General features: G+C 42.6%; 1 protein-coding gene across 1 annotated transcript in view; it reads left to right on the top strand.

Moving 5' to 3' along the window:
- Positions 1-12,563, top strand: part of adad1 (adenosine deaminase domain containing 1 (testis-specific)) — a 116,725-nt gene that overhangs the window by 22,526 nt on the left and 81,636 nt on the right. Inside the window, exons 3-4 of the mRNA XM_078540026.1 lie at positions 10,322-10,510; positions 10,603-10,755. Of these exons, the coding sequence (XP_078396152.1) occupies positions 10,322-10,510; positions 10,603-10,755 (342 nt within the window). The remainder of the gene's footprint in view (positions 1-10,321; positions 10,511-10,602; positions 10,756-12,563) is intronic.

Below are 12,563 nucleotides of genomic sequence, written 5' to 3'. Positions count from 1 at the left end.
TTAGCATGCACTACAAGGACCCTCTCTTCCTCTACACTTCTCAGCATCCTACCATTTATTGTGTATTCCACTGCCTTGTTGGCCTTCCCCATTTGCATTACTCTCAGTTCTCTGAATTAAACTCAATTTGCCACTTCTGTCTACTTGTCTAATCCACTGATATCCTCCTGCAGTCTACAGCTTTCTTATTCAGCTACAAGGCCAAATTTTATCTGCAAACTTCTTAATCATAACATCCTACATTCAAGCCCAAATCAATGTCACAAAAAGCAAGGGGCCTAATACTGAGCAGAACCCCACTAAAATGGCCTTACGGTAACAAAAACACCCATTTACTATTATTTTTTGCTTCCTGTCTCTCAGCCAATTTTGAATCCATCATGGACTTTGGGCTGAATGTCCTGCTGTGCCTTTATGACTTTTGGGGAGGGGGGGGGGCAGGAGGATAGGGAAGAAAACATGCAGGGTGGCCTGGTAAGGTTGTCATTCGGGATGGAACATGATCTGGAGCATTAAGGGAGACACTGGAGAGAAAGACAAGCTATCAGAAGAGGTTAACATATGGCCATAACCATAAAGTGCCTTCAGGGGCCACTTCTCCTATCTCAACTTAAGTGAAAAGTAGTGCATGGAGTTGCCTTTGTATTAACAATGAGATTCAAACTGAGATATGTTAGTTGCTGCAGCCTCCAGAGTAGGGCAGTGACTATAATTTTTTAGGTTGTCAAGGTGATCATTACTTTTAAACACAACATAAGAAATAGGAGCAGGAGTAGACCGTTACGAACTTCAAGCCTGCTTCACTATTCAATAAGGTTACAGCTGGCCATCTACCTCAATTCCACCTTCCCTTGATTCGCTTAGATTCCAAGAATCTATTGATCTCTGCCTTGAATATGCTCAACAAGTGAGCGTCCACAGTCTCTGAGAGAAAGCATTCCAAAGCTTCACACCTCTGAGTGAAGCAGTTTTAACTTCTGTCTAAAATGACCGATTCCTCACCCTGAAAGTATACTGTCTAGTTCTAGACTCTCCAGCCAGGGGAAACAGCCTCTCAGAATCATATATTTCAAAGACATCACCTCTCATTCTTCTAAACTCCAGAAGGTATAGGTCAGTTCTACTCAGTTTCTCATCATAGGACAACCTTCTCATCATTCTACATGACAGGCTAATTTCAGGCTTCAGCAAGAGATAGGTGGTAACATCTCCCAATTCTCAATGCATTGTTGTAGCAGGGAGGTCACCAAGGCTCTCTATGCCAAGAGAAATACCTACACCTCCCTCCCTGTGGAATAGTGTGTAATTGACTGCACCATTGCTTTCTATGTTCCCCATCTCAATTCTATAATCTTTATCAATAGAATGAGATTCCACTCCCTCAGTTTACAGCTAGCTTTTGGCCACAGGCAGTGCATGCAGTCGGAAGAGAGACAGCACCTTAGAGACCCTTCATGCCAGGGCTTCCGAAGGCCAGCTCATTGATGTGCTTTCACAGACTTCAAATGCACCTTACCATTCAAAGGTGGACTTTTCCACGCTCCTTTATGTTGGTATGTAAGCTTTCTGGGGGCCCCTGAGCACCAAGCATTTTGTGATATATACCCATCAACCTTCTGTAGCCTGGTCCAACAAAATCATCATTCGAGTCCTCAACAGCATAATTGGGTGCGGACCCTCTCTCCAGCAAGCTGGTTCCTGTGGCCTCCTTTTCACCCTGCCCTGATTTCTGCGCACTTATGCTCATTTCACTTCCAGATCATCTCTTCTAGATCTTTCCTCAATGCTAGCCTCTAAAGTATGTGAGCTGAAATGCCAAATCAAATCTTGCTGGAGTGTGCACTGTTAGATCTTTTCCTGTACCCTTAAGTTTCAAAATATTTTATGCCACAACTTGCTGAAAAGTGCGAGCTGATTACAGCATAGCGAGGGCAATGGGGCATCTGGAACCTTAGTGAATTGCAGAACCAACAGTCTTGTCTCCTTAACCAGTGAGATTTAGGGATTGAGAAAGAAACAGAGGAACAGAAGAAGGAGGTTGAATTTGAGTCAGTCAGGTACAGAAAGAAATAAAATGAAGGAAAGAAAGATTGGATTGAGAGAGAGAAAGAAAGAGACAAAGAAACAGTAAGAAAAAATGTAAAACTTGAAATTTTTGCAATCCTAAGTAAGAATTTTACTACTTGCAAGAACAAACTGAATACTTTTAGTTGTTCCTTTCTGGGCCAGAGTGGGTGGTTGGATTTGAATTAACAATCAAGTTGTAAAAAGGATATTTGTGCTATTAGCTGCCAACCCTAATTTTTTGCAACACACTGAATGGGCAAATAATGTGCAAATCCAGCAAAACCTTAAATAAATGGCAAGGCTAAAAGCAACGTGTCATTCATGTGAGACAAACTGGAGTAGTGTAAATCAGCCAATGTGTTTTGGAGATTTACAATTCATGGCATATTTTTTTAATTTCGTGAACTTGCATGGCAATCTGTGCCTTGTTACTAGTGTGGAACATTAACACGCTGTTAGTTTTCCAGCAAGATTTTGCCCATCGTTTGAAGATTGGTCATACCATGACAACTTTTAAAAGACCAGTGAACCTCTTGCCAGACTGCATTGAGCTTCTTGGACCCATGCTCCTTGCGTTCATTTTTTAAAAAATTCTTTCACAGGACGGCTAGGCCAGCATTTCTTTCCATCCCTAATTGCCCTAGAGAAGGTGGTGGTAAGTCATTGTCTTGAGCTGCTGCTGTCCCTGTGATGTAGGTACACCCAAGGTGCTGTTAGGATGGGAGTTCCAGGATTTTGACCCAGTGACAGTAAAGGAATGGCAATATAGTTCCAAATCAGGATGGTGTATGGTTTGGAAGGGAGCTTGCAGATGTTGATGTTCCCTGCATCTGCTGCCTTTGTCCCTCTTAGGTGGTATAGATCAGATGGTATAGATCGCGGGCTTGGAAGGTACTCTTGGAGGAGCCCTGGTGAGTTGCTCCAGTGATAGTACACACTGCTGTCACTGTGTGTTGATGGTGAAGAGAGTGAAAGTTGAAGGTGGTAGATGGGGAGCCAGTCAAGCAGGCTGCTTTGTCCTGGATGGTGTCAAGCTTCTTGAGTGTTGTTGGAGCTGTACTCAACCAGGCAAGTGGAGAGTATTCTATCACACTCCTGACTTGTGCCATGTAGGTGGCAGAAAGACTTTGGGGAAGCAGAAGATGAGTTACTCACCATAGAACTCCCAGCCTCTGGCCTGCTTTTGTAGCCACAGCATTTAAGGCTGGTCCAGTTCAGTTTTTGGTCAGTGGTAACCCCAAGATGATAATGGGGGATTCAGTGATGGTAATGCCATTGAATGTCAAGGGGAGATGGTCATTGCCTGGCACTTAACTGGCAAATTACATTTGTGCTATACATCAGCCCAAGCCTGGATATTGTCCAGGCCTTGTTGTATATGGACACAGACTGCTTCAATATCTAAGGAGTCGCAAATGGCGGTGAACATCCCCACTTCTCAACTTATAATAGAGGGAACGTCACTGATGAAGCAGCTGAAGTTTTTTGGGCCTAGGAGACTATCCTGAGGAAGTCCTGCAGCGATGTCCTGGACTGAGATGATTGACCTTCAACAATCTCAACCATCTTCCTTTGTGCTAGGTATGACTCCAACCAGTGAAGAGTTTTTCCTCTGGTTTCCATTGATTCCATTTTACCAGGGCTCCATAATGGCACCGTTGATCAAGTGCTGCCATGAGCTCTTACCCCTCCTCTTCAGTTCAGCTATTTTATTCATCTTTGGACCAAGGCTGTACTGAGGTCATTTTTTAAAATGCTTTTTTACTCAATTCCCTAATTTGCCTAAATGTTTTTTCCTCCACCTTCCTTACACTATTAGGTGGTCTTTAGACTACACCTATTGGTTTGATTGATCCTTTGTCTTTTATCTCTTTATGGATTCTATTTTTGTCTTGCTGATAGCTGCGTCACTTTTTCCTGTTGCTGTTATGTTATGCCATGCCTAATAAGTACAGCCTATTCCACCTCCTTGTTTTCCCTCTCTATCTTTCCTAAATATGTTGTATCCTGTAATGTTCATGATGTATTTACACTTTAAAAGGAATAAGAGAGCATAATGAAGCATTGGCAATCGTAGAATTAATAAATTAGAGACCAAAAAAAATCTCACCAAATGGAATGAATGAATGATTGGAGACTAAAATTGGGATTGAGACCACCTTTCTCTTGCAACCTGTCTAAGTATAAGAAAGGTCTGTATAAGTTCTATAATCAAATCTTACATGGACTTGGGGATCCATAGGAAGTTAAGACATAGAGTGAAGGAAATATTTGATACAAAAGGGGTAATTGAGCTTCTTGGTAGCAGTTTTTCAATGGTTCGGTTGTCGATGTTCCATTTAGGAGTTGGAGGATATGGAGAGAACAAGAATGGCAATACATGAAGAAGGGTTACAGTGCAACAGACGAAGAAACAAGTTTTCCATTGTCAAGTTGAAAGGCGTGGAAATTCAAGATGTAATTATTCAACTGCTTCCCTTTGAGAGGACTGGCGATTGTAAACACTGAGGGCATGTATTTGATCTCATGGATGTTGATTAATATTGAAGAGCATAAATACAACATACAAATTAGGAGCAGGAGTAGGCCATTTGGCCCCTCAGGCCTGCTCTGCTATTCAATAAGATCTTGGCTGATCTGAATGTATCCTCAACCCCACATTCCTGCCTACCCCCAATAACCTTTCACCCCCTTGTTAATCAAGAACCTATCCAGCTCCACCTTAAAAAATATTCAGACTCTGCTTCCACTGCCTTTTGAAGAAGAGTTCCAAAGACTCACTACCCTCAAAGAGAAAATTTCTCCTCATCTGTCTTAAGTGAGCAGCCCCTTATTTTTTAAACAGTGAGCCCTAGTTCTAGATTCTCCCACAAGAGGAAACGTCCTCTCCACATCCATCTAATCGACACGCCTCAGAATTGTCAACACATGGATGCATTGGATTGGGTGATAACTGAAGAAAGGGATTTCCCAAGGCTCTATTTTCTAAGTTAATATGGAAGAGTCATAGGTTGAGCGATCAACTACAATACAACAGATATAAAACATCTTGAGGCTCTTCACTGGATTATTTTCAGGTAAAAATTGACAGCAAGCCAATGAGGACATTAGAACATGTGATTGGAGGAGAAACCATTTTTACACGGAGGTTATAAGTTTGTGGAACATGTTGTCTGTTCAGTAGGTCTCACAGAGGTTCTGAGTCTTGTATGGTTGAACTTTACATAGTTATGTGTTGTCAATAAATACTAAAGCATATACAGGGTATATACAGTTATGAGCCAACTCTGTGCTTGCTTCTACACAGGTCTCTCTCCAGTCCACTACTGACCCTAGTTTCAGGTCACGTGTCTCTTTACATCACGCTCTGGCTGTACTGTTTCCCAGTCCCACATTAACCCTTGCTATGCCAGATACCCTTATACCACAAAATGCACTGCGGGAGTTAGTAATTGAAGCAGAGGCCATTTCAGAATAAGTAAAGAATAGGTAAAGTAAAAGTGGTTGAAGAAAAGGAGAATGAAGTGATATGGGGATGGAATAAAATCATGGGATTAAGATTACTGTTTACATGGCGATTAACAGCACGTGCTACTTCGACCAAATGGCCTGCTTCTGTGTTGTAATTCTGTGAGCTGAGGCATTGCTAACATGCAGAGATGGTAAATTAATAGGTATGTGCATTGGTAGCCCCAAAGTAATGATTCCAGTGGGGGTTGTGAGGTTAGGGCAGAATGACTTCAAACGAGATAAAAATATACTTTCTACTTTTTGAAATATTTGACTGAACTCTTTGCACTCACTTCATATTCACAATGCTGCCACCGACGTTAATCCTTGCCTTTTGTTAGGATAAGCCAGTGTACACCAAGGTTGCACTATCCCTTACATTTTCCTCTTTTGAGAGAATGTGTAGGAATTCTCGGTGTCATGAACGCAGATAGAAATAGCTTGGTGGTCCATTCCCATGACAATTTATCACTTTCCAATCACACCTATATTTTAGCATGTGGTACTAGGTATGTAGTTCCTTATTTGACATTAGCTGAGCTTCCAATTGAGCAGAAATAGTTGATTGAGTTTAGTTAGAAAAATACTTTTTTGCCCCTTATACCCACGTTGGACGGGGTGCTTTACGTTAAAAATAGCTCCCCATTTTGGTTTTTTTTAAATTCATTTATGGATTGTGGGTAGGCCAGCATTTATTGCCCATCCCTAATTGTCCTTCAGAAGGAGGTGGTTAGCTGCAGTCCCTGTGGTATAGGTACACCCACAGTGCTGTTAGAGAGGGAGTTCCAGCATTTTGACCTAGCGATAGTGAAGGAACAGCAATATATTTCCAAGTCAGGATGGTGAGTGGCTTGGTGGGAAACTTCTAGGTTGTGGTGTTCCTATGTATCTGCTGCCCTTGCCCTTCTAGATGATAGTGGTCATGGGTTTGTAAGGTGCTGCCTAAGAGCCTTGGTGAGTTTCTGCAGTGCATCTTGTAGATGGTATAACTGCTGCCACTGTTTGCCAGTGGTGGAAGGAGCAAATTTTTGTAGAAGTGGGGTGCCAATCAAGCAGGCTGCTTTGTCCTGGATGGTGTCAAGCTTCTTCAGTGTTTTGGAGCTGCACTCATCTAGGCAAGTGGAAGGTGTTCCATCACATTGCTGACATGTGCCTTGTAGATTGTCAACAGCTTTTGGGAAGTCAGGAAGTGAGTTGCTTGCCACAGGATTTCTAGCCTCTGACCTGCCCTTGTAGCCCCAATATTTATATGGCTAGTCCAGTTCAGTTTCTGGTCAATGGTAACCCCAGGATGTTGATAGTGGGGGATTCAACGATGGTAATGCCATTGAATGTCAAGAGGCGGTGGTTAGATTCTTTCTTGTTGGAGATGGTCGTTGCCTGGCACTTGTGTGGCGCAAATTTACTTGCCACTTGTCAGCCCAAGCCTGGATATTGTTCAGGTCTTGCTGCATTTGGACATGGACTGTTTCAGTATCTGAGGGGCTGGGGTTGGTGCTGAACATTGCAATCATCAGCAAACATCCCCAGTTCTGATCTTATGATAGGTCATTGATGAAGCATGATGAAGATGGTAGGAGATCATTGCATCCTTTAGTTTAAAAAAAGATAAATTCTTGAAAGAACTCTAGATATTTCAGAAGGGGTAAATAAATTGCCAACTTTGGAAGTAAGGCATATAGACCAGGTATGTGATAGCTTTGATCCCTGCTCTGGACTGAATAATTTGAGCTCCCTTAGGTGTAGCTTAGATGTAGTGGCACTAGAATTGATTACCTGAAATTTTTGGGGTAGGGAAGGGGGGGAAAAAATCATTCATGTTTCTCATGCCTGTAACCTCTGCCGGAAAGTACACAGGTATGAATAACAGGAAAAGCTCAACTGTGTTCCTCAATCCATAAGCTGTCTGACAATACATGGGCCCTAATTTGAACTGTCCTTACCTGGCAGATGCGGGGATGGGGAGGGGCAATTAAAATAAGGCCTGTCACTTACCCACTCTGATCCCACACCTTTTCCCACCATGTCCCAATATTAACCTGCTGTTTTGATTTGGTGGCAAGGAGCCATGGTCCTGTTTTAAATGTGCAGATCAGGCCTAATGATGTCATCAAGACCTGATCTGCAATTTTAGTTGAAGGACTGTACAGGGCAACAGTGACAATTATTTTAGGCTTCTTTAGGGATAGGAAGGGCCAGAGTACTTCTGCATGCTTCCTTATGCCGATTGTCCAGGTAGTCGACCTAGCCAATTGTGTCAAGATTCTGGAAAGATTTTACTTAAATGAGACTTGCCATTAAGATTAGCAACCTCAACATCCCCAACCTTAATTGCCGAATGCACTGTTGCTACTAAGCATGTGATCAGCCTTTCTGCCCTCTTCTTTTATGAAGGATAATGCTTTGGATGAGTTTCATAGAATTAACCAGTAAAATCTTGCCCAACATACATTGGAAACTTCTGGGGACAAGGAGTCAGTCTCTCATTTTGCAAATCTGAAATAAGCCACAATATTACGGTAATAAATCTACTTACGTGTTAGAGTAACAGCTAAAATAAAACATTAACTTTTGAGCCATTTTAAACATCTTTTTACTCCTTGCTATTTTCTATTTTTATCATCTTTCTCTTCCTCCATTGAGTCTCCCTGTATTGGAATTATTTAGCCTCTAAAGGTAGGATTCAACATTAACTTGCATTTATATAGTGCCTTTAATGTCACAAAACTGGTGCCTCACAGCAGGATTATGAAACACAATTGAACTCTGAGCCACACCAGGAGATAATAAGGCAGGTCACCCAAAGGGAGGGAATTCCAGAGTTCAGGGCCTAAGCAGTTGTGGAGCATTGAAAATTGGGGATGTACAAGAATTAGAGGAGTGTAGTGATCTTGGAGGTTTATATGTTATGTTTAAGGTGCGTGCGTGGCCATAGAGCAATCTAGATGATACCATGCATTGAAGAGGCTGCTTACAACAGTGAGCCCGAGCAGGGGGCAAGACTCAGCATCAAACTCTAACCGCAAGACGCAAGTGGCTACAGAGAAAGCAGGAGAGGGGAACTTGTGTTTTGAGGAGCTATTAAGCTGGAGCATGAGATGGGGAATTAAGGTGGAAGTGAGGAGTGCATCAAGAAGGACTAGAGATGAGTTGATAAGGGCTCAGAGCCCCAGTGGAGACTGAACTTCAGAAGATGAGTGGTCTGGATTCATCAGTCAGAGGTGGTAGAAGGGGGAGAGATTGGGAAAATTCTGTGTTAGCCAGTTGACTTGTTAGGGGAGAGGCTGAGCCAAATAAAAGTGATTGAACCTGATTGCCAACCCTAGATTGGTGTGTGTCTCGGGAGAGCTACCCATTCAGAAGCTCTCAATGGTCCAGAGTTCAATCTGAAGCTGTATGGCCCAAGAAGGTCCACAGCAAATGAAGACCGCACACCCAGTGGGCATGACCAGATTAACTACACACAAGTCTTGGATAAATTTGGTCAATAGAGTTACACTCAGTGAGCACGTAATGCTTTCCAGCAGAGTTTTTGATCATATGAAGTAAGGCCAAAGATCATCCATCACCTTTAGCATTGAACCACGTGCACTGGATTGGAAACTGTAGGTTGATTGGCATTGTGTAGGTTGATGGATAATAGATGAGAAATCAAATTGAGTGTTCCCTCATCACTAATGCCATTCCTTGACCACCATTTCTATCCCTGACACCCGCCTGAAGCTAAACCAGACATTTGCAATATTGCTGTTGTGTTTGACCTTGAGGTGAGTTTCAACTACTCATCTGCTCCATCACCAAAACTGCTTACTTCCAACTCGGTAGCATTGAGCCGAATGCAGGCACAGGTGAGTGATGATGGGTGGGAGTTAAGTGGGGAGGGTGTTGTCAGCAAGGGCAGAGGGTTGACTCTCAACAAACCCCCCCCCCCCCGCTTCCTGATGCCAGAGCCCTTGATCAGCACTGAGTGTCTTTAATGAATTGCCCACTTAAGGGCCTCAGTTGACAGCAAGGTGGGAAGAATACCCAGGGGCTTTCCATCAACAGATGTAATTCGGGTGGAGGTGGAAAGGTGGCAGGGTGCCACACTCCAGCCCAATTAAAATTCTCCCCTTTACCACACCTGCCACCCTGGAGGGTATAATATTCTGCCTGCATCCTGACACCTGCTGCTGAAACCCTCATCCATGCCTTTGTTAAACCAAGACTTTACCATTCCAATGCTCTCCTGACTGCTTCCTGTCTTCCACCCTGCATTAATTTGTGCTCATCCAAAACACTGCTGCCTGTATCCTAATTTGTACAAAGCCATTCGCACATCACCATTGCGCTTGCTGACCTGTCATAGCTCCCATTCTAACTGCCTCAATTTTGAAATCAAAATCCTTGTTTTCTTTCAAACAATGGCTTTGTCCCTCCCTTCTCTGTAACCTCTTCCAGCCCTACAAGCTGTCTGTGCTGCTCCAATTCTGGCATATTGTGCATTCCCAATCCTAAAAGCTCCACCACTGACAGCTGGGCAGATGCTGAGGACCTGAGCTTGGAAATTCTCTCCCAAAAACTTTCTTGTTTAAACACCTTGAGATGTTTTGCTACATTAAAGGGAGGTGCCATATAAATGCAAGTTATTCATGTATTATATTCTCGTTCATCTATAATAGCCTGACCAGACGTATTCTGTTTTCACAATAGGCTGTTTTTATAAGTAGTTGCATGTTATAATTTTATATTGATTTTTTTTCAGGTCAATATCCAAAGTCACAATTTGCTGACTATACTAAACCACTCCCAAACATTGCACTACCGCCTAAGAAAGTTTCCAGAGAATTTATTGATAAATACAGACGTGGTGAAATCAACCCAGTTTCAGCCTTACATCAGTATGCACAAATGTTGCGAATGCAACTAATTTTAAAAGAAACTGTAGCTACAGGTAGGTAGAATTTATTTTTCTACAGCAGATACCCTACTAGAAAATTATTTTATGTATTTATTTAGTTGAGATTATTACATTTTGCTTTCTAGGCAATGTGTTTGGACAATACTTTGCATTCTGTGCTGTGGTTGATGGTGTTGAATACAAAACTGGAATGGGTCAAAATAAGAAAGAAGCAAAAGCCAATGCTGCACAATTAGCTCTCGATGAACTTTTGGACACAGAACTGAGCAAAACTTCAAGTAAGTTTCTTTTTAAAAAGTGTTTCTGACGCTTTGGACATGTTTTCTCTCTCTCAAATCCAGATGAGATGGAGATGAGGTATTTTCTGCCAGGAAAGAAAATTGCACAGTGATTCGCAGCTGTTTGGCTTGAGGTTTAAGCCATTATGTGTCTCCAAGCAGCTACTTAACAAAGCCATGTAGGCAGAGTTCAGCGAACACATTAGGCATACCCTCAACTGAAAAATGATACCTTGTAGGGACAAAATCATAGATGCATTTAAAGATTAATATTTTGTTCAGTCAACCTTCCTTTTTCAGCTTACACCTGAATCAACCTTGCAGAATTAGTTTTTCGTATTATGTCAGTGATTGTAATGTAATACTTAACAATAGTGTCATTACTGAAAATTTTTTGCATTAACATTTTGGAATCCTTCAGTTATTGAAATACATTGATGTATTTTGTAAACTGCAAATGTTGAAAAATGATTTCTGAATTTCGTGAATTCTGCAAGGATCAGTGGTCAAAGCAGGACAGCCTTCCCACAAGCATTATTTAAAGGGATCAACAACTCTCAGGTTAGTTGTAGATTCTTCTCTGTTGGCTGTTTGAGTTTTTGGAAGTGCTTGGTGTTTGAGGAGTTGGTTGAATCTGATAAAGTTTTCAGGGAGTGGTACTGCATGTGGAAAGGTCTTGATTCTGACTGCAAGGGTCTGTGCACGCCACTTGTTCCCAGGGATGGTTGCTACAATTCCCTTTAGGAGCAGCTTGAGAAGAAGATGGAGAAAAGGCAGCAAAGAAGAGGACAAGCTGCTCAGAGAGGAGGAGGAAGAGAAGTGCTCTCAGATGGGCCGCTCCAGAATTGTGTGTGCCAAATCTATGCCATTTTGGTACCAGAGTAGCACCCATGGTGCAGAAACTAGGGGCACTACAGAGCCCAGTCTCGTGGCCTCAGTCTATTGAAGTGCACTCTGCAACCTGTTCAGTAGCATTCTTATCCACCTAGGGTCTTCTAGGAGTATTCCTGTAACTTACGCCTAAGCCAGAGGCAGTGATTGCGCCATCTACACTTTACAAAGAAGGTGCTCACAAAACTCTGCTGCCTCTTGTAATTAGACATGCAGCCTCAGAGTAGGGCGAGGACAGCACTTCCAAGGATTTGGTTGCCCTCTGCAACATGTCCAGTTATATCCTCAAAAAACCAGTATACTTGTGAGATGTAACCTATGCTTCTAAGTTCATATTAACTCTTCCCCTTAGGGTATTGACCATTTTCCCCATAACTAATGGTTGATAGGTCTAGAATTCCTAGGTTCATGTTCACACACTAATGATTTTCAGAGTAACATTTGCTATTCTGCAATCCTTTGGTACACCACTTGTATTTTAAATATCCCTAAAAAGAAAATGTGCTTTTGTTCTAAAGATGTGGGCAGTACTTAAAGGGCACCATTTATTTATTATTCCTTTTTGTGTTGCGGTTCGTGGTACAATTGAGTGGCTTGCTAGGCCATTTCAGAGGTCATTGAACATCAACAATGTTGTGTGAGCTATTCACATATAGACCAGATTAGATGAGGGTGGCAAGAACCCTTTTTCTTAAAAAGGACAGTGTTGTGGAGTATTTTAAACCAACACTAAACACAGGGGGCAGAATTTAGCCCTCGATGGGCGGGCAGGCCCCACCGGCTCGGTGGTGGGTGGGCAGCTGAACTCTGCCGCAGAAACGCGCCCCGCTGCCATTTTGAGTGGACGGGCCAATTAAGGCCCGCCTAGCAGGCTGCCCGACGGGAAGCACTATGCGCTTCCTATGCGGAGGGGGAGG

This window comes from Cetorhinus maximus, chromosome 1, assembly GCF_964194155.1.
Source record: "Cetorhinus maximus chromosome 1, sCetMax3.hap1.1, whole genome shotgun sequence".
NCBI classification, from domain to species: Eukaryota; Metazoa; Chordata; class Chondrichthyes; order Lamniformes; family Cetorhinidae; genus Cetorhinus; species Cetorhinus maximus.
Note: the sequence above shows the minus strand (reverse complement) of the source record. Positions and strands in the feature narration are given on the sequence as shown.